The following is a 27,617-nucleotide window of genomic DNA, read 5'->3' on the forward strand; positions in this document are numbered from 1 at the left end:
TGTGTGTTGACTCAGAAGACAGAATTAAAATGGATAATGGGTTCATTGAAAATGCATATTTACCTGAAAGACACAAGTTCTTTATTCGTGGCACGCCTTGGTATTTTGTACAACAAATAAAACAACTTGTTCAGTGTAAATGATTGGAATCTCAGTCAATTTTAAAGACTTTTCATATTTAGCAGTACACCAAAGTCCAGGCTCATTAATGGTTATGATCTGTTTTGGTTCTGTTTTGGAAATGCATGCATTTCTTCAAATTATTTCGATATATATTTCGTTACCAGGAAATTATTACACCCCCATCTCGTTTAACAAAATATGTATTTGAATGAGTGTAAATATAGATACATGTATATATCGTTTGGGTGACTATTTTAGCTCACCAGAACCATTGGGAGATTTTCAGCTAGACTTTGCACAAAAGAAGGGCTTTCAAATTTGGTTAAACGGAAGACAATACCCTTTGGATATAAATACTACTCTACAGAGTTACTCTCTCGATTTCGCATAACTGTTTATCATTTATCCCAGCTAAAGAAAGTAAAATCGTTATTTGCTTTTATCACAAGGAAATGCAGTAAAAAAAGGCCTCCAACATAAATACATTTACAAGTGTTAGCGTGGACAAGATCTATCAGAAGTATTTTCTCTTCCAAGCAATCATTCAGTACGAAAAACGAATAGGGCCACTTAAAAAATATTTTTAGTTCGTAATTATGAGAAAAGATCTCGTTATTACGAGTTAATTATCTCGTTATTAATAACGAGAAAATTATCTCGTAATAAAAAGATCTTTTCTTGTAATAACGAGATAATCAACTCGTAATAACGAGATAATCAACTCGTAATAACGAGATCTTTTCTCATAAATACGAGATAAAAATATTTTTTTTATGTGGCCCTATTCGTCTTTCGTAATTCAGTCATTTTCAACAATTTAAAAAAAAATCCCATATGTATAGAACATGAATTAAGCTGATATTAGGGTACTTAACGGGCTATATGTGTGCTGGTCACTCACCATCACATATACCTTTAATTATAAAAAGTTGGAATAGAGTTGTCTGATTCTCAGCCAACTAAATTTCTTCAGAGATGTACGAAGGTTGTCCAAAAAGTTCATGGACACATGTAATTTTATTCAAAATAACGACGCCATTATCAGGAAAGTATTATAATATCTTAATATAGTGTATAATGTATATGTATAAAAATAAGAGTAATGTACGTTTTTGTATTGAAATATTATATTTATAGGTTACACGATCAGAATTACACATTCATACTCAGACTCACACACCAACACGATTACATATTCGGATCTACAAGTTTACATGTCTGGATTTTTGAACACGATTACCCTCCATAGTTAAGTGACAATATCGGGAAAGAAAATACTGATATCATTACGCTTCAGTTTATAGTTTATTTCGATAAACAATACGTCACAACATGGAGGTGTCCCATGCCACCTTAAAAACATTTGACCAGAAAATCGGAAACTTGTATGGAAGCATCCACGGATATGGTAAATTCTAGTTTGTCAAAGTCATGATCTCCATGGATACGCTGAGTCACCACGGGAATCAAATTTTTATTTCGGAATATATAGAGAAAAATCTTCCTCTCAAAACCATTTGCTTAGAAAAGCTGTAACTTTAGTGAAAAGCAACGTTAGTAAAGTAGGGTTGGGCTCTACTAGGGGGAGGGGGTCCAATTTAAAAAAGTAAAAATTTTGAATTATTAAGAGGGGCTCAAATGTTTTGATTTTTTTTTTTACTTACATGCAAGGATTTTGACAAATTGTTAATTTCTTAAAATTGTTTAGACTTTGGCCCCTCCAACAATTCCTTGACCTCGCATTGTTACCAAGTTTGATTTATAGGTTTATATCTTATGCATAAACAGTTGTTTAATATATTTTTTTAAATGCAATGCTCAATATGTGATATAACTATGATATTACCCTGTTATCCCTGTTATTAAAAGGGGGTAATGATTGAAATTAGAATATCCCGGGGGGGGGGGGGGATTTTCAACTATTTATAAATTAAACTACAATGTCCAGATATTTTGTATATGACTCCATAAAGCTGATTTTATTATTATGGCTTTTGTTGCTCAGGTGAGCGATGTGTCCCATGAGCCTCTTGGTTTTTTTTTTTTTAAAGTACAAATCAACCTGGTTTTGTTTTGTTTTTGTTGTTGTCTCCAAAACGATTAGGCAAATTTCAACCAAACGTGACACAATGCATTACTAGGTGAAGTTATTTCAATTTTGTTAAAATGAAAGACCACGCTCTCTTTTAAATAAGTATTACTGAAAATTTTTCGGTATTTTTAAAAATTCTACTCCCTAAAACCATTTGGCCAGAAAAGCTGAAACTTGTGTGGAAGCGTCCTCAGGAGGTATAGGGATGGAATTTTTATATAGGAATATATAGAAAAAAATCTTTACTTAAAGTCTTCTTAATAGTTAAAAACCAATTTACCATAAAATTGAAGCTTGTGTGGAAGCATCCTCAGGTAGTGTGAATTTTTTTCATCCCTGAGGGGTACGATGGGACAACAATGGGTTGACTTATTAGAAAAAAAAATATCAATTTTATATAACTTAAGAATAAGTTTAGAAAAAAATTGAAAGTCTTTGAAGATATATTCGATCTCTATTAAGTTATCTAAAAAATTTGTATTTTATACTCTAAAGACGGTCTAAAGCTTTTGTTGGGTATTGTTGCTCAGGTAAGCGATGTGGCACCTGAGCCTGGTTTTGTTTTAAACATATTTTGCGACCAAGTTGTAAAAAGTTATTCAGATTATATTCTTCAAACGTTACGAATCGAAAATAAAAGGAAATTAACTGATAGTACCCAGGCATTTTTACAAAACATGACTAACCGGTGTTCTCCGTTTTACCATAGATCCAAAGTCTTCGTCGATGGACTACATTCATGATATGGATAGATTATTCACCGGATTTTATCGAGTTGTTGTTCTTTGCTGAGGAGTGGTCAACGTTAAACTTTAACAGTAAAAGAAATGTCGTGTGTCTAAAATGAATTTATATAATCTAACTACGTTTTTAAAATTCTATTATTTTTTGAAACAAGTTTCGCCACTCTGGACATGACCATGCAGCATCGCAAAAATAGGGAGTAATAAAATGTTCAAACAGGCAAAAAATAAACATATCATTACAATTCTTGTCTCAGGTTCCGCGGAAGAAGTTCCTGCTTTGGTTATCTCCCTTAGATCTTTGTGTTGCCGTTCCATTTCTGAGCAAAGCAGACGACATTCTATTTTACAAAGTAGGAGAAGTCGTCAATGAATCTTTATTCCCTATCCTTTCCGGACTAACACTAATTAATGCAGGGCTGTCACTGTCGCCCATCTCCGTGCTCTCTTTAACATCACCGTCTTTGCATCAGACCCCCACCAGGGTGCCATGAAGCCATACACATAGTCTGCTTTGACTGACAGATTTGCGCCGAGTTTCTGTTAAACGATTCCAGGGAGGAAAGCAGACGTCCATCAGGGCGGGAATCCTCGATTCCATCAGTCCATCGACGCACGCCTGTAGACGCCGCTCGTGTTGATGACAAATTGATACAGTGAGTAGATGTCGATTGATGGCCGCCATGATTGTCGGAAATTGTAGAATCGAAGGAATTAGTAGATTGCTATACCATACGTGGCCGTGATTAGCGGAGCAGGCGATAATGTAACTGAACTCGGATCATCACAGACATGATCAGACCCAATGCCGATTGTCTGCCAGTCAATATACGGTCTGCCCTGTAAATAATCCCAGGGGATCTCTGGAAGTATCTTGAATATCGCAGGAGAAACCCCAGAGATCAGATCAGTGTAGACTCGAGGAACTCTATAAAGCTTCCAGCTAAGGGCTTGAAAATGGGAAGAGTTGCCGCGCATTACTAAGAGAAACTTTAGTGTTTTGTCAAATAACACCTTTGGTACTGTGATCACAACGAATCGGTGACAAGAATAATGATTTTTAAAAAATCCAGTGAAATTTCATTTTTTTTTGACAACCCTTCAGAACTTGAAAAGAGCTGTTGAAAATACTTTTGAGATCAAAGCATGTTAGAGCTCTACAAAAGTAAAAAAAAAACATTTTATCACATAAAAGGTCCCTAAAGTTCTTTCCCAAAATACTAGTATTTCAAAAAAATTTGAAAATAGAATTTTATACAATTACTTTGAACGACAACTGCTCGTGTTTTATCTTTGTCCCTGTTTCTTGCGACCTTACACAATCAAAGTACTGATAGTACTATAAGATTTGAATTTTACAATATATGCGAACTATATTAGAAAAAAAATACGCTCACTATATGTAATATAGCTCTACCATTTGTTTTCTCTATATAAACTACACCATTAATCGACAATCTATTTTTACGGGGGTAAAACACAAAATAAATCGCCAACGAAACATCCACAAACTGGTAATTTTTATCACACCGATCTATTTTAACACTAATTAGGCTTATTTATTTACGCATTTCGGGAGCGTCGCTTGTGGGCAACACATGTGCAAAAGAATGATCGGACGTATCGTTATTTGAGCGATGACACGTCTCATTAATTGCCCTGTTAATTTTCCGTCGGCGCTAATGAATGCGTTCGAGGTGGACAAAATGGAGGAGGGAATGATTCACCTTGTCATCTACTTAGCATAATGTAATGGAGATATTTCTTCATTACATATTCTTCTCATTACTGGTCACCACGGACAGATAAATATAACATGAAGCCTTCTCCCCGAGCACCTGGTGAGGGCTTTGTCAGTAGTGTTTTATGTCCGCATTAAGGACAGCCATCATCTTTTTTGTCATGACAAAAATGAAGTTGCCTAACACAAAAATGTCTGTCACTGCTACGACCGCCCATACATCAGGACGAGGCAAGCGCGACATTTAAAGGCATAATATCTATGAAAATACGTATTATTTTATATTGCTTTGAATGTCGTGATATGCTAAGATTATGATATTATTAAAAGGATTTCTCTCTCGTAAATATCAATTTTTACTGTTATATGTAGACTAAACAAGCGAAATGACATTTTCTTGAATTCTTGTGCAGGATGACAAAAATTCGATTTGATCCCGCCTCTATTCATATGACCCCAAGTTTGAACTCTTTCGGAAAGCTTTTCGCGCATGCTCAACGCGGTAAATTAAAACAAACATGTCGGAAAACAGCAAATCTAACCGAGGAAGAAAGAGATGTTTAACCGATTCTGCGAGAAAAAGAAATAGAGCCACAGTAGCATCTAAATGGAACAAAAGCAGAGTATATATTGGTAATCAGTTTGAACGCTGGAATGAATTGAAGGCCATATTGAATGTGGATACGCATGCCGAAGTAGCCAATGTTTTGCTGAACAAGTGAGTCTCACACACGTGTTTTAGTTAACGTTTGTTTGTCTTTTATTCAAACAATTATTTTTGTAGAAGTGATACATAGATAGAAACCAATCATAAGTTATTTTTTCGAGAATATAGCCGATAAAAAAGAAGCAAAAATACAAGAAAAGTATTGTTAGACATTTACGATATGCACTCAGATATAAGAGGCCTCCGAAGGGGAAATCAAAATCAAAATATATAAACCCATGTTTGCAACTCAAATATTAGTTTGATTTTAATATAGGAAGTAAAAAATAAAACATATATGGATTAGAAATAAATAAATACTAGTTCATAGTTGTCAAAAGGATTAAAGTCTCTAATGAAAAAAGCCTCTGTACATACATTGTGTGCAGGTGTGTATTGCATAGTTTGTGCGATTGTGTGTTTACAACTACTTGCACATTCAGTAGAGTTTTGATTTGGAAATTTTAACGCCCCCTGCGCAGCTCTACATTGCTTAAATATCATTTTTGTTAATGATTTCTGTTTATTAGCTTTGTAACATTCTTTTGTAGTTATCATGCAAATAATATAGTTGATGCAGTCAGTGATTATCAACCAAACTCCCAAAAATCTGAAACAGAAGAATTAGAAAGAACAGTTAATGTAGTTTCAAAGGATACAGCTGTAACTTCAACACCTGGACCATCACATATACATTCTCGTTTCCACACCACATGTGATGTGTCAGACATATCATCGGCTGGAGAATATCATAGGTAGTTTGCGATTAATTTTACATGTTGTGAGAATATTGCCTTCCTTATTTTTTATAAGCATTACTGATTTACTGTATCAAGTATAGTTTCCTATGACAGCCATCAGTGGGACCCTCTCTTAATGAGCTAACTTTATTGTATTTACAGAGAGTCAGACATGTCGGGTATTGAAGAGTTTTGTAGTAGTGCGAAAAAAGCGTATGAAATTGAGAAGTCAACTTCCTTTATTAATCCTTTCGAGTAAGTTGTGTTTTGTGATCATATTATTGCATAAAGCTTACAAAAGATTAGCAGAATAAAAATTGAATGTTATTATGATTTGTGTCTTACAGTGGTTACCATAGTTTTATTTATGAAAATTAATGAGTTTTGTTTGTTCATAACAGTCTTACAATTGACGAGGATGAAATGTGCTTGCTGGACGATGATTCGTCTGATTCTGATGAGGAATTTCAGCCAAATTTCAACTTAACACTCAGGTAACAGCTATATCTAGCTAAAAACTGTTAGAATTGTTTTAAGTATTTAATCTAAAGAATTGCTGCATCCATAAATCAATTTATAAACTCTATCAAAGCTGATGTAGAATTCTGTTATGGAGGATGTATATCATATCTTCCTTTGAAACACCTTCTGTTCATTGAAATTTGTGTCACTAGTCTTTCAACAGTCTATGCTCTAATTGCAATTGTGGATTGTATAGCTGTTTCATTGTAAATATATATGTATTTAATTTTACAGACCAAGTAATGCAGACCAGCTTCCTATAGAGTACTCGGATGATGAGTCTGACACATGTGATGATGACCCTGCTGATGCTGCAGAAACAGACTACAAGAGAGTAAACAGTATTGAGGACGTAGAAACTTTAATTACTGACCGCCCTCTTCTTGTATACCAACAGCCCTTGTTGGATTTGGCCAACACACAGATTAGTACTATCTGCAAAATTTGTAATGAAGCTGTCAGCATTTGTGTGGATAATATTGGTTCAGCAACATATCTTAAATGGGTAAGAACCATTCAGAACATGTTTTATTGAGGGAGAATAAAGGTCTCAAAGTCAGTTCAAAAGACATGGTGACATACAAACTCATGATTTACCAACTAAAGAATTTTTATATGATTTCCACATTTTTTGTATATCATATGAAAAGATGAACTTTTGAAAAAATCACAGTGTTTTAAAGTGAATTGTTGGATATTTTTATTGATTTTTTTTTTATTGAAAGATTTTGTAAAAACCATGCAGTTTAAAAGTTTTTCTTTCAATATTTATGAATTTATAAAGCCTGTTTTGTTGAAATCTCAATCCAGATTACTGATACATATTTTTTTATTGTAGGTCTGCAAATTAGGTCATGTTGCGAATAGGTGGTGTTCGCAGTCAATTCTCAACAGAAGAATGCATGCTGGAGACCTTGTTTTTGCATCAGCCATCCTATTGTCGGGCAACAATTTCCAGAAAATTTCAACACTGGCAAAGTTCTTAAAACTTCCAATTCTTAGCTCCTCATCATTTCACAGAATTCAAAAAACCTACCTTGTTCCATCAATTGACAGATTTTGGATTCAGAAACAAGAAAGTACTCTTAGAGAATTTCAAAATACAGATATAATAGTTTTAGGTAAATACTAAATAATATAGCCAATTTAAATTGAATACAAAAAAATTAATTTAAAAAGAAGAGTGAAGTATGGAATTCATGAAATGGTATACATGTTTCATTTAACTTGAGATATTTTATTCTGCATAGCCATACACTCATTTTTAGGTGATGGGCGTATGGATAGCCCAGGACACTGTGCACAATACTGTTCATACACCTTCATGGAGTATACATCCAAGAAAATTCTATGCATCACAACAATGGACAAACGAAGTACTGACCGGAAAAGCACCAACCTGGAGAAAGCTTGCTTCCTGCGAGGGATGCAGTTTTTTAAAGACAAAGGCATCAAAGTTGTAGAGGTGGTGACTGATGCACATGTCCAAATCGCTTCAGTAATGAGTATGTACATAGTGATATGATCATAAAATTCATTAGCTATTAAGCTAAAACTGTAATAAACTTGTTTAAGTGTTTTTACAAATCATATTTTGTGTAATTTTATATCTCATGGAAATTTATTTTCTGTATAAGTGTGTCTAATTCCTTTCTATGCTCTTGATTCTTGTTTTATTAATCTCATATGTTATACATATACTTTATGTTGATTATTAGGAAAGGATTTCCCGGATATAAAGCATTCTTTTGATGTCTGGCACGGGACAAAGAATTTGGGAAAGAAACTCACAAAGGTATAGACATTACTACTAAGTTAAATATAGACATTAATACTATTAAGTTAAATGTATATATGCGTGTAATGAAAACCATGACTTTACCTGTTGTTTGAGACTAGTCTGTGATTACCTACATTTATTGAACATGACATGTAGATCAGTCAAGAAAAAGGAAACAAAGAATTGAGTGGATGGGTCAAGGATGTAGTAAATCATTATTGGCACAGTGCAGAAGTTTCTACCACTTGTGAAGAGTTTCTTGTAAGTTTTAATTCACCTAAAGTTCAGAATATTTCGTATATTACCTCAGTACCAGTATCTATTATTAGTTTTGCTTTTGAGTCCCTGCAAAGAAAATCTAAATATTGTAATGTATAGGGTAATTTTGTCATATTCAAAAATTATCTTTTGTTGATTATTTTTACAATGACTTATATAATTATTCTTTTAATTGTATTTAAGGATGTTTGGTATGGTATGCTCCATCATATTGTAAATGAACATGAGTGGTTTGTACCATTTGCAAACTCTACGGTAAGCACTTGCCAACACGGCCCTTTAGAAGATGGTAGTCAGACAAAGGAGTACCTTAAGAAAGGATCAGCAGCCCATAATGCACTTAGACAAATCGTAATGGATAAACGGCTTGTGAAAAACATTCCATACTACCTTAACTGCCGGTATGTAAACTTATTGAAGGATAAAATTTTCCCCATTAGCTTGGAATAAATAATTTCGACTATCTATATTAATTTTAATGATCTTTTGGTGCATAATTTGACGTTTTTTATTATATATATGAAAGAAAAATGCATAGTATTTATTGGGTCTCTACAATGTACTGCACATTTCATGTTTTAACATATTTATAAAATAAAGAATGTACTATTGTAACCCTTGACATCTTTCAAACAAGACCAACTTTTAATGCTATCCATACAACCTTCAGCATTATCAAATATCCAACTCTGCATAGCAATTTAAAAAAAAAACAATCTCTTTCACAATCATATTGACTTTTCATTCATTGTAGGAGCACGTCAGAACTGGAAAATTTTCAAAATCTAATTCTGGTGTATTCCTCCAAGAGACACTCTTACAGCCCTCCAGTATATAGGGCAAGAAACAGGTTGGCTGCCCTTGACCATAATTCTCATGCAGAGCGAGAGGTGATGAAGAACAAAGATGGTTCTCTGAGGTTTGTAATGTTCGTCAAATATAATGCATAATATATCCAAAAATACTGGACAGAAAAACAATCACACTATCCCTTAAAATATTTACAGCCAACCAGTTTTGAATAAATCAGATAGTTTTTGCCCAATACAGCAACTGGCCTGGATGGAAAAAATGATGAAAATATATAAGCCATTTGAATAACATCTCATTTTTTTTTTTATTTCTTGGCATTTACTTTGTAAAACCAGACCATATTCAAAATGAATGTTTTGTATTGCAGTTTTATCCAAGCATAATTTATTCATTTATGGTTATATGTAGGTGGCAAAGAAGTTACAACAAAAAAACATCTAGATGGTCTGTCCACCCTGTAAAAGTGGAGAAAAATTACAGTTATGTTCAAGACCTAATTCGGCATATCATCACCAGCAGGATAGAGGATGACATTGGAATGAACAGACCCATGGAATTGGAGGCAGACGATCCACGGCGGATATCTGCCCATTTGGCACCAGTTCCACCACCATCAACGAGAGACATTGTGGCTTCTCAAATTTCTAGATTCGAAAATCTAAATAAAACAATTGAGTACTGGACAGCGGAGGGGCAGTAAAGCTTTCATTTGTGACAATATTATGCCATTGATAGGGCTGGGTAATGCCTAGAGATTTCCATATTGCCATTTTCTGTGATATTTATCTCTGTGATATTTATCATATATTTTATTACAGGGAGCTAGACATAGTGGTTTGCTTCACTTGCATATGGATGATGCTGTAATCAGAGAATGGTTACAGGTTTTTCTCTTTGATAATTGTATGTCATTAGTCATCAATTTAAATAAATAAATCATGTTTTTTTTATTGATATCTGAGATTTTATATTACACTACTTTGATCTGATTAAAAACAGAACAAACACTTTTCCTGCAAATGTAATTTAATTTCAATTGAACCTCCCCCCAACGAAACCTTTATATTGTCCAAATGGATTGGGATACTTGTCCCGGATGCGCCAAACACAACAGCTGGGTATCACACGTCTAATCCCTGCCCCAAGTCTGCCATGTTGCCAGACTATGAACTGCCTGTAGGCCGCAAATCTGTTTGCTCTATTAAGGTCTTCATCAGGGGGCATGACGAGCAACTCCTCCCTCAGCCTTCTTGCCACTGCAAGAACTGCCTCGTCCAGGACAATCAAGTAGAAGTCCTGCAGAAATAGGAATATGAATTCATATGACATATCCCTTGAGCTATTTTGTTATCTAAATTATATAACTACTCGTTAGTTTAAAAGTGATTAAATGAAGGTATAATACTGAAACTTAATCAAAGTGAATCTGATTTGTTAACTTGGTTACATACAGGCAGTCTTGAGTAGCAGTTTGGTCTAGTTCTGCCACAACATCGTCTCTCTGCTTCCGTTGGCATTTCCCGGCAATATGTGCAGGTACACCAGGCCGGGGTAGGACCATCTGGTGGAGGATGATGTCCGCCATGCTGTCCGTCGTCCCTGTCCAAAACGTCGAACACGAATTCAGGGTGTTGTGATGCGATATCGACAACAAGTCCCCTCAGGTCACTATCCGATAGACGAGAAATTCTATCCTGAAATGATTAAAAACAATTTTTGCATGTCAGCACATTTTTTCCAGAATGGAACATATTCGGTCACAAATTGTTGAAAAACAATATTCTTATATCCATGAATTTTCTTTTAATACATATGTCAGGATAACTTATTTAAAATATTAATATTTATACCTGCAACTGACGATTTCTCTCCTCTAAAGTAGCTGCTGCTACCTGAGCCCTGTTGGGTCCATCAGCAGCTCCCCTGCGTGGTTGACCTCTTCCTCTTGAAGCTCTCCTTGGTCCTCTGCCCCTCCCTCTTACACCCCTGAGGGTGTCACGACCCCGGCCCCTACCTCTACCTCTACCTCTACCTCTTCTAATTGTCTGGTCAGGATCAGCTGGCTCGCTGCTGTCAGAACTACCGGTATCATGTGGATACATTGAGCTTCTAGAGTCCTGAAATAACCACCAATACATGTTTGTCTTTGTTATATATAAAAAAAAAGTAAGACGGGTGTTAACTTGTATCTGATAGATCGATTTTTCTGATTGATTTTTTTTTCATTTTACATTTTTGGTTGGTTATTACAGTGTTTAGTTGTATGTTTAATTGATCCCCCCCCCCCCCCTAATTTTGAAGCAGAGAACCATCATTTCTGCTTTACAGATAAACTGGAATGTGCATATTTACAGGGGGTAAAATCTAAAGATATTTTACGTAAATTCTAACATGACACAGTCACCTGAAATTTTATTATAAACTTGCAAAGGTGGCTCAATATAACCAGTGGCGGATCCAGCGCCGGCGCGCCGGGCGCGCGCCCCCCCGTTTGATTTTTTTTTTTTTTTTTTTGTGGATGATTTTTTTCTGATCATATAAAGTCATGCTTTACTTTAATATTAAATTCAATTTGTAAAATGAAAAATACAAAGATTTATAATTTGTAGGCATATTCATGTAGAAGTGTTATTTCATTCGATATAGTTTAGTAATTAAAAAAAAAAACGGCTCAACTTGTGTACGAGTGGACTTCTTGTGTAAGACTCGGTTTATGTAGTACATAATATTCACAGAATAATTACTCTTCTATTACTTATTCCTGTGTCGAGTGCTACTGTTGAACGAGGAAACTCAGCAATAAAACGTATTAAATCGTCCCAGAGAAGTACTATGGGACAGAACCGGTTAAACGCCCTTACTCTTCTCCAAATTCACAGAGATATTCCCCTAGACTACAAGAAAATTGTCGACATCTTCATTAACAAAAACCCAAGAAGAATGGTGTCTAACAATCCATTTAAATAAAACAGCTATAATTGTGTACGATATTTTGAAGTATTTCTTGTTTTTATTTATTTTAATTATTTACGACCGACAAACTCATTGGTGCAAATTTTCTCCTGGACAATTATGACAAATAACAATATTATTGAGTAAAATTGCAAAAGCCTACAAAATGAACAAAATTTAGTTAAAAGTCTTATCCCAGATACAATGAAATAAATACTTCTTATTTGTAAGAGCTCAATTGAAACTTTCTGCAGCTTTTGTTACTTCAAAATTAAATGTCTCATAACATTTTGGTAACATTTCTAGTGACTAAAATGACGGGAAAATAAGTAAAAATTGGCCCTCCAGACAACATGATTTTGCCTTTCAAAATATCTAGATTTCAGGAGCTTCCGGGGGCTTCGCCCCCTGGACCCCCACCAGGGCTTTGACCTGGACCCCCTGCCTTTAACTGCGCCCCCCCCCGTTTTCAAATTCCTGGATCCGCCACTGATAACCAAAACAATTCAATCCCCTCTAGAAATAAAGTGTTAAAGGGAAGGATTTTCCCATCACACTTATATAAAAGAGGTAGAATATTTCAATCTTTGGCTGTATATTGAACGACTTGTTGATAAAAAAAACCAGGTGTCCGTGATAATAAAAATAGAACGTCTATATGTTAACTGATGAAACAGAGACACTACACATCGAATATCATATTTATCAATTTTTCATACCCATTTTTTTCCGTATATAATAATCTAGTTTGTATTATAAGTATGAAACGCTCACAATTTATTATGATGTTTTATGTTGCAATTTTACTGGAATAAAAAAAATACCCCTTTGGGTACCCCATTCATGTTTCAATGTACAAAACATCGAACGGAAACAATTGTCATTGATCTATTACAATTTATTAATAGAAATGGATTAAATAATACTTTCTGGAAGGGATAGGCTTGCAATACACCTTCCACTATGTATGAATAATTTTATTATCACATAAGATTACTGTCATGTGCTTACCTCGTCATCCATTACGCTGCATCCGGGTATGTAAAACTCAGCTTCGGTAGACGTCGGAAAAACTTCCGATGCATAATTAACACGGTGAGTTCGGACGAGTTTAATCAATTAATTAATGATTAGGAGACTTTTTATAGACACAGTGATGCATTATTTAAGTATTTGATGTTATATCTTTGTTTTATGGTAACTTTCAGCAATATGAAAAGTACATCAAAATCTTAGACAATATGCCTTTAAGGTTTCTCCACCCTCGATGTTTTTATGGTTTAATCTGTGTAATTTTTGTTTAAATTTGATGATTAATATGCAAACAATCAAATTGAAGTTAAATATTGGTATGTTGCAAATATTTTGTTCATGCTGTAGAAGCTAACACAGGTACACTATCAGGACAGTTATAGCAACGACTGCTCTCTTATCAAACATCAAATTTATTTTAACTAATTTCGATATAATAAAGCAATTTTTGAAAGAAATTAATTGCAATCCTTTATTTTAAGTATTTTAACATTTTAAAGCCATTCAAAAATTGCCAGTATGAAAGCTATCACATTTACAGTGCATTTTGATACGATTTTTCAACCATGAATAAGTACAGTTTAGCAACATAAAACGTCTATAACTTTTGAAATAATGGTTCAAACTCACTGAAAATTGGTACATTTGTAATTCATTATATATCCTATCGAAATCTGCAAAGAAATGTTTACCTTGCCTGGTAAAAAATTATGAATTGTGGTCTCTGTCAAGTTTGCCTATATACGGTTTTATCAGTTTTTCATTGAATTCAGCGATTACTCTCTATGAATTGTAAAACATTGGTGTCATTTCACTTTACATAGCTTAAAATGTGTTAAACACAAGTATAAATCAAGAAATATTGGCAAAACTATGAACCACATAACACTATTATTATAACCGATAACGGTAAAATATTCCGGAATGCTCACAATGACGTCACACGACAATCGAAAGACCTTAACAGAGACTGTGGTTGATTGATGGACGCGGGTGTTGTGTACGACACGGACTTCGTTACCGCGACAAATGCGGACATCAGTATGCTGTCTGACATTGATGGTCTGAACTGAACGCTCCTCGCCATCACGTCGTGTCCGCACAGTGTCATTTATAATCTGACAAAAACTATTTGGGTTTGATGTGACACTCTGGTCCTGTCGGAGTATATCAACAAATCAACAAAACATTAACGAGGGTCCGTTTGATTAGTACTTATACACGGACGACACGGGCGCCGGACAACGAGACAACAATGTTTGCCACCATGGTGGAAGCAACATCAGTCTACTTTACAACATTTCATATCTCAGGCTTTCTTAATAAATGCCCCAAATCGGAGAAATCAGTGTAGAAACAGAATTTCAGTGATACCTCACACATACACATTTTTTTTTAAAATTTTATGTGAGTTGGTCATTTCTAGATTTTTACCCTTATTTTCGCCTCTCTGTGGGCAGTTGGTACTAATATACAAAGTCTAATTAATTGATTAATTAAATATGTCACCAAACGCACTCTGTTTCCTTCTACTTGGTGTAAATGAGGGGCAAAGAGCAAGACAGTGAGAAATAACGGTTGCTAGAGGGACATGCAACCCTGTTAAATTATAGCAGAAACAATTAAAAATTCTGACATGAGTTATCACCTGAAGGTCTCGTAATTTTAGCGTGGTTTGACCCTGTCATCTGCGACATACCTCATCACCATAACCTTGTTTACAAAGGTAAGCATCAAAAATGTCACATTAAACCATCTTGCCAGTTCCGAAGCAAACCACAATATCAAAACCCTCATTATACATGGGTGTCACAGAAATAAAAGTTTCCTTCGAGTGTGTGATGTTGTCATCTTTCTGAGGTTTGGAATTTATTAGTATTAATATGATGATTTCTGATTAGCGATATATATATGTATAGACCTGGCATAACCTATCATCTTCCACCAGGGACCTACTCCCACCATTGGTTGTCAAGAATCCAGTGTAATGACAGCCGAGTGTTGTGTAAGACTAGAGAACGCGAGCAGAATTAATAAATAATAAGGGAATCTATTTTTTTAAGATTCTAATTAAGGATTGTGTCAGATGAAAAGAAATATGTCGTATTTTGAATGATACCCGTATGTTTATTGGGTATTTTTCTTTCCTTCATAAGACAGACCTCACAACACTGTATCACGTGACAGTTCGTCGGCCATTGCTTGAGTGTATTTGACCTTTTTTGCCAAGTTCACTTCAGGTTCTAATTGCTGTCCATTCAATTGGTGGCCGATAATAATATGGGTAATATCTCATTTTTCACATAAATTACTCTGTGCATACACACTGAGTTCTCCTTCACATGTGATGCCCAAAATCTTGCTGTTATATTGAGTTTTCACACGACAGAATTCGTCACATGATACCATGAATAAATAAAAGCTAAGGTGCTCTACAGAGGCTTGTCAAAATGTGCGTTTATGTGCGCATAAATCACACCGCACAAGGAGATGGCTTTTAACTGACAGCATCATTGAAACCGAGCTGAATTTATGACACCGCGTCTCGACGAATTAAAATTTATAACTTTCATGAAACGACAAAAGTCATTTAAAAGAGATTTATTGTTGATTAATAAGCATGAATTATGGTGTTTAATAAACGCACTTGAAAATGTGTAGTGTTTTCTTGCGGGCCATATTTAAGACGGGCTGTCAAATGGAGAGCTTATCTTGCTTGAGGTGTTGGATCTCTATGCGTTTGTTAACATAACATCATATATCATTTTGTATTAAAATTGATAAGAAAGGTATAAATCAAGTGACGTTGTAAATATTTAGGTGTCTATGAAAGAAACAAACAGGATTTTATGTACATATGTTCAGTGTTGCAGTTTTGTCCCTTTTTGTTCAAAGCAAAATAAGCGAATTGTTTGAGGAACTGTCTATAGTACACTACTTTAAAAAGTATTAAGTTTATTCATAAATCGAGAGCGAATATACATTATTTCCCCCAACATATGATCATTTGTAACATTAAATGAGGTGTTAATTGAAAAATGAGTTTCGTTGACATGCATATTTCGGTATTTTCATACCACATATGCAAGTACATTGAATAGAATATAAATGTAATGAAACTAAATTTAAAAACACAATTATTAATGAATATCTAATACGAATAATACGAATAATGCAAAAGTTCGCACCATTGTTAATAGAGAACCCCCTCCCACCCCCATATAATCCTTACAACCCTTCAAGCACGGCTTTACAACTGTAAGATTTTCTATGCTATGTATTTTTTAATATCAAGAAAGTAGGGAGGTTATTGCTATATTGTCTCCAAAAGGAGAATCCTGCTTCCTACTTTACGACCTAACCATTTAACAAAATCCCCTTTCCGTTTTCTATAACCGCATGAATTCGTAGACATTCTACCGATATACCAATATCTACTGATAAAAATAAACATCTTGGACTTTCGGGATGACGTCAAATCAAACATGTTGTCCGCCCCTGTTATACCAAGCCACAAAACCCTTAATAGTTGTGGCAATTTTTCGTCTTTTGTTATTTTGTTTACATACTTATGAAAATAAAAAGCGTGTTGTTTAAAACCGGGATTTGGTTCTTCTTATTAATCGTGCTGTTCTCGAATGATTAAGGTAGCAAACGTATGACGCATTGCGCATGTTAAATACTAGTTTAGACTACTTTGTAAATATGACCACCTACATGTTAATAATTTTGCTCATTAGAATATCACATTAATATAATTACTTCGTTCTATAACTCCCCGATACTGTCAATTATACATCATAAAGTTCAATATTTACCTAACATGTCATACATCAAACATATATGTATTATAAAACATTTAATTTGTTTAATGCTTTCCGGCAAATATGACTAATGAAAGAAAAAAAGCCTCGTGATCCCAAAAAGACCCCCAGTCTACCACCTGTTTTAGCTCTGGCCAGACAACAATATAATTTATGTTGTTATTTTGTTACGAGTAAGCCGATAATCAATCAATATATACGACTCATATCTGCCTTAGATCTGCGTAGTCTACTTTTCAAAAAAAAGAGAGAGAACAAAAGCGTTCAGAGACAATTAAATCAAATAAGACTTGTTATTTTCCTCATTTGTTTCCTTAATGACGTTATTAATTATGAATATCAATTAATGACAAAAAAACAACTTATTTCAGCATACATATTTATGTGGCCTATCTCTTTTGAAGATGAACGGAGTTTATAGAAGATAATTACGCGATTTTGGATGATAAAAAATATTAATCAGTCTTCCAGCTGCCTAATTATTTCCAATTGTTATTGGGACATAGGGAAGTTCAACGATATTTTACAACATGCAAGATAGTATACTGCATCGCTCTTACACTTAAAACTGAACAGAAGACGAGCTATAAAGTTGATTTTCTTTTTCTTGCTTTCATGACATTGAACAGAATAATTCATATTTTAGGACTCGCAACCATATCTGTACAACAGCATGAGAAACTTAAATTCACATTCATCGCTGATTTCGTAATGTGCAGTTGATGTACTTTGGCATTTTGTAAGGTTTTTTTGGGGAAATAAATTCATAAAAACAAACACGAAACCAGATGTTCATCAATATTATAACGATCAGCAGCAGACACCTGGAAGAAACGACCCAGTTTGGTTGTTGGAATTTTTTTTAACGAATTCAAGATTATAAGTCTCTTAATTAAGGTTAAACTAGACTATACATTATAACTAAAATAAACCACAAAAACTACAGACAGGCAGGCTATAAGGCATTAATCAAGGTATACAGTTGGTCCCCCCCCCCCCCCAAATCAAGTGACGATTTAGCAAAGAAAAAAATACCTAACAAAAAATGGTGAATGTATGTAAAACACATTGATTTTATATCATTTTCTGGCTAAATAACTATTGAAATTTTTTAAAAAATTGATCAAAATCAAACCCGTGTGAGTAATGCACACAGTATTACCAAAAAGGTTAGACGAAATACAAATTATCAAATATATATGTCTCTAATCAAATTGGCAAAATCACGGGTCCGGAGTACTGGAAATTTAGTATGTACATTTTCGCATGCCATACAAAGCTTATTTACAGTGAACATCAATTTTGCTTTAAGAATACAATAGTTACAAATTTCAACTCTCTGGCAAAATAAATCGGAAAAAAAAGACAAAAGGAAAACAAAATGAACAACCCCCTATATTACCATCCCCACTTCCTACCCACTAACTGTTTGATGCTACAAGAAAACAGAGATACGCATCATCGCACAATTGACGTTTGGGATGATAGTGCAGTGATGCGATAATGCGATGACAATGACGCAATGGTGTGACAATGCGATGATAATGATGCGATGGCACGACAAAACGATAGTGCGATGACAAGAGAGTACGATAGCGATAACGCGATGGTGCGATAATGAAGACGCGATACTATGTATCGGGTCACCGTTAGGTTTTTATCGCGCTATCATCATCATCATTTCATCGCACCTTCGCGCTATCGACTGTATTGCGCATGCGCAATTGGAAAGAGCAATAGCGTCAAATAGTGAATAAATGAACGCATTATATACATGTACTTTACTCGGTTCATAAAACTGATTAAAAATTAACCATCCCCTTCTTGCCAGACGTAAACACATATGTATTTAGAAGAGCTCAATTAAAGTTTTATATATAAATATAACAAAACGATAAAAGAAAATCGCATTATTAAGGCATTATTTTTAAACTGGGAGGACGATAATTTGAATCTTCATATATTTGAGCAAAGTAAGAGCTTATTCTCGTATATTTGATTTGATAAATGATGTGTCTACAGTGGTTGGTACCCTCCCCCTTTTTGAAAGTGCAGAGAGAGAGAGAGAGAGAGAGAGAGAGAGAGAGAGAGAGAGAGAGAGAGAGAGAGAAGGGGTGGGGGAAGGAGGGAGAGAGTATACAAGTATAAGTTTTCTTATTTATCTGTTACAATGTGGCTGTAAATACAGTGTGTGAATTTTTTTGTTTAATAAAAAGGGGGCGGTGGAGAGGGTATGGACTTTTTATCTTATACTTTCAATATTAGAACTGCCTAAACAATTTTAAAAGTTCGCTAAAGAAATTCATTTTATAAAGTGAAAAGAAAAAAAAGTCGATTGAGAACCCCTTGTACCTGTTTCTATGTAGTCGTTAAAAACTGGACTTTTATTTTATAGCGCATTAATGAAAAAAATGTATAGTTTTAAGATATTTACTTTATTAAACTTTCTTATTTCAGAATAAACGTTACACATACGTATTTATTTACAGTTCATATACACACATGAACAGTACATGTATTAATTTTTTTATTCATTATATTTTTAGATATAATGTATACATTTTACTCCGTAAAAAACATTTTTTGTCGTTTTATATGAAAAACATAACTGGTAGTATACGTGAAAGTGCTTTTATGACAGAGGGAAATAAATTAAACAGCAGAAATAGGTAGGGAGGGACATTAAGGAGAAACAACAGACGTGATTAATGTTCCAAACATTTAAATATAGCTTTCCATGAAGTATCATATGGATAATAATTACAATTTCTCAGAAATACATTTTTTCTATGAACATTTTGGTTATTGCTTTCTTAATGTCATTTGAATTGATCTATAGTGTTTTTATTTTACTTTGCAGGATATATTGTTTTGTCAATAAAATGATTGAATTTTCATATTTAACATGTACTGTCAAATAATGCAAGCTAGATTAATGAAAATACTTTATTTTCAGTGTATTCAACTAAGAATTAAATGAATTTGGTTGGTCACTTGTTGAAATCCTGTGAAGCCCTATGAGCCTGTTAGCATACTCACGAGCTTAATCACGCGCATACTTTGTATCCATGCATTAACTTTTAAGCATTGTTTATTTTTATATAAAGATATTAAATTTTAATTTAGCTCTTCTAAATATGTATATATATCTGGCAAGAGGGGCATGGTTAGTTTGTAATGCATAATTATAATTAGTCCGAATTCATACAAATGAGTTAATTTGATGTTGTTTTGAGTTAAAGAGAACTTGGAACTGCATCTCACTTTTGGGAATGTTCTTTTAAAATTGTATTTTGTTTCCATGTTTGTTTGACTGTAATTTGTGATTTTGTTCAAGTTTGTCTGTTAAGCGGTTCCATATTTTGTACTTGTATAGTGTTACTTGTGAATACTAAAGTATCTCTCTGAATATTTTCACTACTTGCAGGCACGTAGCATCGGTTTTGAAAGTGGGGGGGGGGGGGGGCCAGACCCATCCAAAAAATCTTGACAAGCAAAAAAAAAAAAAAAAAAAGGAAAATTTAAAGTTTCCAAAAATCTTCAAAATCCTAATCCGTGAGGGGGGGGGGGGGGGTAGACTCAAAATTTTTTTCCCTCCAAATCATGAAATTCCTAATCCGTGGGGGGGGGAATTCAATCAATTTGACTACTCATTTCCTTATTTCCATATCAATATTTTACTAACTTCCAAAAAAGTGGGGGGGGGGGGCAACTCCATTATAATTCATTTTTTTATATGTAGATTTTAAAAAATTTCTTGCTGCGAGAAAAAGTGGGGGGGGGGGGGGGGGCAGGTCCCCCCTGGCCCCCCTGATGCTACGTGCCTGACTTGAACTACAGTTTATTAACGTTGGTAAAACTCAAGTCAGTTCAAAATACCCATCACACTATAATGATGACAGAAATTCCTAATTTTGGGGAGTTGATTTTAATAAACTCTCCTATGCAGTTACTCTGGCAAATCGGAAGTGAAACAGTGTTTGGACCTAAGCACAAATCATCACTACTGACAAGACTTAGTTCTTCAAAATAATCGATAAATTCGATAAAGTGTATGCGAAAGCATTGTTTTTCAAGTAAATATGTACGAACGATTTAGATATCTCTTGTAGTCGTATGTATTCCTACGCCAGAGCTCAATATAGTCTCTTTAACCCGAAGCTCGGCTGTCTCCGTAAATCTCCAAAAAGCTTGTCGGAGATTAACGGCGATGTCCAGAGTGAGACGAGCGTCTGGTTGAACGAGACTAGAGTTTAATATTGCTTGGAACCATAAAATTTTCCAGAAATATTTCGATTACTGATACATAGTTTAATGGAATCAATTCTATCTTTAAATATTACACAACATATTTTATATGGAGTTTTCTCAAAATTCTTGTCCGTGATTTCATTATATAAAAATGTGCGTAATTCAAATACAGATTAGAAACTACTGCCATGGTTGATTTTAAAATAAACAATAGCCGATAAAATCAACTCCCGTCAGTACTTCTGTACTTTGATTGTCGTTGGGAATGATATATTCGGCATCAAGAGTGAGGATGAGAACGTAGTAAGTTGCAAGAACTTCTGTTTGAACCCTTTGTATATTATATATACAATAAAATATGTTCAAACCAAAGAACTCAAAAGGTTATACATTGTATAGACATGGCTATTTATAATAAAGTATACACCAAACATTCCACAACTCTGGTGTATTTCAAGGTAGGCGATACGTCTCTCTTCATCATGTAATATATGACATGAAATGCAACACCGTGTATATATCACAGCAAGAAATGATAGCATTAGGAATAAAATTACACGTAACGAAAAACAAACCCCCTCTCTGTGAAAATAAGTGACACCTCAAAATTAACGAGCCTTGTCAGTTTATTTACATCGCAATGTCTTCACAAAAATTATTACTCGACAAGAATCTAGATTTGACATGTAATTTATTCTTTTAAAAAGAAAAATACTGATGTGAGGACCAGAGATATTACACGGACCAAACATACACACATATGTATATATATATAACTATCACGAGAGAGAGAGAGAGAGAGAGAGAGAGAGAGAGAGAGAGAGAGAGAGAGAGAGAGAGAGATTAATTTTCTACATAATCAATTTAATTCTATGGACCACTTCTTAATTTTTTAACTTTTCGAAATAAAATTTTAACAGTATTTAAAGAAAAAGCATCCTTTTTAATTGAAAACGTACTTCAAGAAAACATGAAAATGTGTTACCTGCAGTGATGACATTGATTCATTAAAAAAATTGTCCATATTTGTTAAAAAAATATTAGCTCGTTTCATTTAACTCTGTACTCTTCCTAACTTGACCCTGCATTTGTACATTTGTAAATATTTTTGTTTTTTGTACCTCATGAACCATTGATATGGTTTGAGAGAAATAAACATTCATTATTTTTGTCAAATTGATGGGGAAAAAATAGTCGTATAAATGTTTTCTTAAAACGTGTGTATAAGATAAGAGCATTTAATTTCAAGGAAAATGAGCACATTGTTCAGTTGTTTGTAACAACCTTGCCTTGAAATCAGGCGAGCAAAACTGGCCTGCCTCTTCTGGTAAAAACCACTCCGTACACACCGGGGTGATATACTGTGACAGGGTCCTCCATCGGAAGCCCGCCCTCTCGGCGTCAGGGACTTCGGTGTGATCTATGCATTTTTATCACTCCGCCGTTTGCAAATGGAGGGTTTTTTAATGTCTGTAATTTTATCAAGATTGCCCATAAATGTCTAGTTTTAATTCGCCGGCCTGCCACGAAGCGCAGAGCGATGGAGAGCTATTCCACTGCTGTGTGACGCTTAAATCATCCTTATTAGTTTTCCCCCCGATATCACGTTTACAATTCTATCAAAATGTCGAAAAATGGTTTTTATCTTGGAGAAACACGGGCGTTTTGTCAATAATTTAGACAGATTCAATGAAAATTTTCCCCCTTTTAATGAAGAGTTCTGAATGAGTTATTGCCTTGGTAAATGATACGCTGGTGTTTAAATAAATGTGTTAGAAGATTTACTGCTAATAGAATTCAATAAATTATGAATCACAAATGCGTGTAGCATTAAAGCAAAATTATTGACTGCCCAGATTTTTCCCTAAAAAGAAAAGAAACTGTGTGCAATTTCACATGAATTACGATCAGCAATAAGTTGTTTGAAGTTTAAAACACAACAGACCTTGGCCAGCGCCACCTAGAAGTGATATCTTTTGCTCGCTAGGCCTGCGTTTACCAAGGGATTTTCTTTTGCTTTTTCTACCTACATCTGCGATTCTGATATCAATTAAATAAAAATGTGTGTTGTCATCACATCATCTCTGTATGGCAAGCTGTCATCGCTCTGCTACAAACATCAAACGGGCCATGGGTCTGCTACCTGCCTCGTTTTGGCAGATGAGCACGCGCAGACTCTTTGAACATTTCTATCACTCAATGCAACGTCAAGTCGAGACAGATCGTTTCACCACGTCAGTTCCGTTTCACTCTTCAAGGGCAGATAACACGTTAAACAATATCTTGGCACTATCCTTGCAGTTCGATTTGTTCTCGTTTCCTTTCAAAGAAAATAATTCTTTTTTTCTTCTGGAAGGGTTATTGAAATTTCAACAATGCATTGTCTGCCAAAATTATTGATCATTTTAAAGTGCGATTGAGCATTATGACTTGTTAGATAATACATTCACAGTTCTAAACAAAACTTTGGTATATTTATACGATAAAGACCATACGACAACTGACTTTATCTCTTTCCCATTCATCATGTTTTGACAAATGATAAAATTCGTTTGAAATTTGATAGAGCTCCTGGATTCCGCGCTACAATTATCTTAATGGCAGACGATCACGCATGCCTAATTCGAGTTATTCTTTTTTCGCGTGAGGAAAAGATACTCATTACTAAACAGGTTTGATTGTACCGACGGACTGTGATATCAATTAGACAGATAATATTGTCATATTGTGCAATGTTTTTTGACAAATTCATTTCTTTGACAGAATCTCTTTAATGGTCTGATTTTATCAAGTATGCAGTGATTTATCTGGTGACGTTTGAAAGACTGTGACCCCCCTTGGGTGACCCCATGAATCTAATGACTCTGCAGTATACATGTTTATGTGCAAAGTGCCTTGAAGACCATCAGATAAAACAGAATAAAAAATAGGCGTGGCGGGGGTGAAACCTGCTTTGAACAATGGTTCAAAAATTGACGATTGTTCTATCGAACAGTGAAATGCGCTTCAACGTTCCACGATGAATAATTAAATGTTCGCGTAATAAGACTCGAGCAATGAAGAAACACAATCCCATATTCACCGTGAAATGAACTGAAAAAAATAACAACGCCTTGTATGATAGTTTTAATGTGGATCATTTATCAAATCTGAAAAATAAAATTCAATAGCTGGCTTCGAGAGCGCTGTTCACACGAAGATGAGATGTGATAACAAACAATCGTCGGCTTTTATTGCTTTGACATTGTCAGGATTAAAAATGTCATGGGAGATTATCATTAATTATACAGGAAAAGATGAAACGACTGAAATATTTTACATGATCACGTGAAGACAAACAATAAAAAGCAGGATCTATGTTGAACCAACCTCCTCTGAGCAGTATCTATAGAAACCCGTACCTAACTCTGAAGTCATTTAGAGATTCAATCTTTTTTTAAAAATCAGATCCATAGATCCGCCTCGATAGATCGCTACAGATTGACCTGAATGGTGCCTACATTGTCACCATATGAAAATGTAGGAATAGGTTTCAACTTCATAATCATCATTTCATATGCTTAACTATTGCCAAACTATTCTAACTCTCGTTGAAATCAAGTCATATGTCAAAGTATGTTGAATCCTTGTTGCCATTTTTTTCCTCCTAAAACCTCGCAATCATCTGTCAATGCATGTGCTTATGCATTCTATTCTTTATTTATTGAGATATAGCTTGGTACGCCCTCACCATATGATACATGTAATAAAATCTTCATCATATGTTACTATGTTGTGATACTTCCTGAAATTATTATACATGTATCAGTGATACTTCATCATGCTTTATTGTCTGATAAGTGTATGAATACTTCCTTGTCAAGCGGTACTTTGAACTGGTAAGTAAAATTTAATTTATTAATTTTTTTTAAACTTTGTAGTTGAAAACATCGTACAATGAATAGTTTTATTTGTAAAACAATGTAACAAATATGTTTACGCCCTGTAAACATAATGCGGCATATGATGGCAATATTTTACTGCAATGTTGTTTCATTGGTTTTCGTGGAATCAAATTTCGTGGACTGGATCGAAAACGATTTTGAAGATACGTTGATAATGCATTTGCTGTTTTTAATGAATTAATTTTTTTGTTGGTTGAAAACATCGGATAATGTATCTTTTTCGGTAACACCTGTAACTGTGTTTTCTTGGAAACTGCTCATTTTAAAATATACATTATAATTTTTTGTGAAAAAAATTATCATCGTCCCATATACCTGATTAAATCACGTGAAAGAACGGTGATACTACCATCTTATGTCACAGATGTCGATACTTAATATAGATATCAGATTTTGTAACTCAACAAAATGCTACATTTACTTGAACAGATCACTGCTCTCTGATATGCTGACATCTTAAATATATAGATGGTTTGAAAATATCATAAAATTGCAATCCATTAGCATAAACAACAAGGGGTTCCTGACATAATGATTTGGAACACACTTTGAACTTATTCCTTCCAATTTTACATGTCATAAAACGATGGAAATTCAAGCTTAAGCTTGTCAGTACATGCTGAAAATTCATTTATTGATTATTTGTAAATTGTACATTTACCTGCTAAAATCAAAGTTGAAAACTATGGTTTCATCATTAAACTTTGAACACCAATTTTCACGTCATTCGCTGTTTTGTCGATACAAGAAATCAAATGTTAAAGAAAATACACCACACTTCACTACCAGTAGTAAACATTGTTCTCAATTTCACGTTTCCTCGGAATAATCCATGATACCAGCGAATGTTGGTGAAACCACAACATGTGATACTTTGCCGTTATACCATGAGTATTGATGCTGAGTAAACATACGTTGACAAGCTAAGGTCATATGTGACCATAGCTAAAAGTTCATCAGCAGATATCACCATCATGCACATATCACCCTTTTATGATACCTCATGAAAGTATATCATACTGTACTCATCCCTTATCTTAGCATATCATAGAGTATCAAAGTACTGACAACTCATCATGGCATTGCATGGTGTAAAAGAAATGTTGATATCATGATAATCATATCATGGAATAGTGTATGAAAATGTTGACATCATATCATATTGCAGAACATTAAATATCATACACTGTTGATACCTTATTATTATTATTATTATTATTATTATTATTATAATTATATCACAGCATATTGTATCAATACATACTAGTCAAAGCATGTGATAGTGCACTGATATTTTTCACTGCCTAGCATTATACAGTTATTTATGTATCTGAAATAGATAACTAAATAGCGTTGATTTTTTCCTGCATTGTGGTGAATCGGTGTTTTTCTGATGTCATAATTAGCATAACATAATCTATCATTGAAAGTTGAAAACTTTTATACCTTAAGCTTAGCAAAGAGCAACAAAGTGTGCTAATACTTTATCATTCCATGCATGGTATAGTGTATTATAGAATGCTAACATATTTTTCAAAGTATGTCGTTACATAATGTGTTGACATTTATCATAGAATTGCAGTGTGTTTGATGTATCAGAGAGTACCGTTACCTGAATATATCATGGCATAAAGTGCTTGATATATTTTATCATAACATGCTATAATGTATCGAAGTATCAATTTACATCTTACAGAGTACAGTGCATTTTAGAGTGCTGATACCTTATTTATCATACTGTCTCGGTGTGTTAAATGTTCATATATAGTATAATAGCTTGACATAACGGTAGTGAGTTGATATCTTCTCAAAGAATATATTTTTCATTGTGTTGAACGTTGATACCTCATAGTTGCTTGACAAAGTGTAACAAACTAGTAGTTGTTGATACCTTCTCATAGCATATTTCCTTAGTGCGTTGAATGTTCATTAATTCCTTATAATAGCTCGACATAATAGTGTTTTTATCTTTCAATAGCATTTTGCCTCAGTGTGTTGAATGTTCCCACCTTATTATCGCTTGACACAGTGTTTATATCTTTATCTTATATCTTTATAAACTTTGTGTAGTGTTT

The 27,617-nt window shown here is 34.2% G+C and overlaps 2 protein-coding genes across 2 annotated transcripts; one reads left to right on the top strand and one right to left on the bottom strand.

The window, feature by feature from the left end:
* Nucleotides 1-4,987: 4,987 nt before the first annotated feature.
* LOC128164652 (uncharacterized) lies at nucleotides 4,988-10,302 on the top strand. The gene is made up of 12 exons (XM_052828608.1): nucleotides 4,988-5,417; nucleotides 5,957-6,160; nucleotides 6,308-6,400; nucleotides 6,547-6,639; nucleotides 6,902-7,172; nucleotides 7,506-7,788; nucleotides 7,936-8,172; nucleotides 8,386-8,462; nucleotides 8,604-8,708; nucleotides 8,910-9,127; nucleotides 9,481-9,645; nucleotides 9,948-10,302. Exons 1-12 carry the CDS (start codon nucleotides 5,218-5,220, stop codon nucleotides 10,237-10,239), a joined length of 2,238 nt encoding a protein of 745 aa, XP_052684568.1. The 5' UTR covers nucleotides 4,988-5,217; the 3' UTR covers nucleotides 10,240-10,302.
* Nucleotides 10,303-10,335: 33 nt separating this feature from the next.
* Nucleotides 10,336-11,808, bottom strand: LOC128166896 (uncharacterized). The gene is made up of 3 exons (XM_052832349.1): nucleotides 11,390-11,808; nucleotides 10,991-11,233; nucleotides 10,336-10,835 (listed from the first exon to the last, which is right to left on the bottom strand). Exons 1-3 carry the CDS (start codon nucleotides 11,675-11,677, stop codon nucleotides 10,572-10,574), a joined length of 795 nt encoding a protein of 264 aa, XP_052688309.1. The 5' UTR covers nucleotides 11,678-11,808; the 3' UTR covers nucleotides 10,336-10,571.
* Between the last annotated feature and the right edge of the window lie 15,809 nt (nucleotides 11,809-27,617).

Source organism: Crassostrea angulata, chromosome 10 (genome assembly GCF_025612915.1).
Source record: "Crassostrea angulata isolate pt1a10 chromosome 10, ASM2561291v2, whole genome shotgun sequence".
Lineage (NCBI taxonomy): Eukaryota > Metazoa > Mollusca > Bivalvia > Ostreida > Ostreidae > Magallana > Magallana angulata.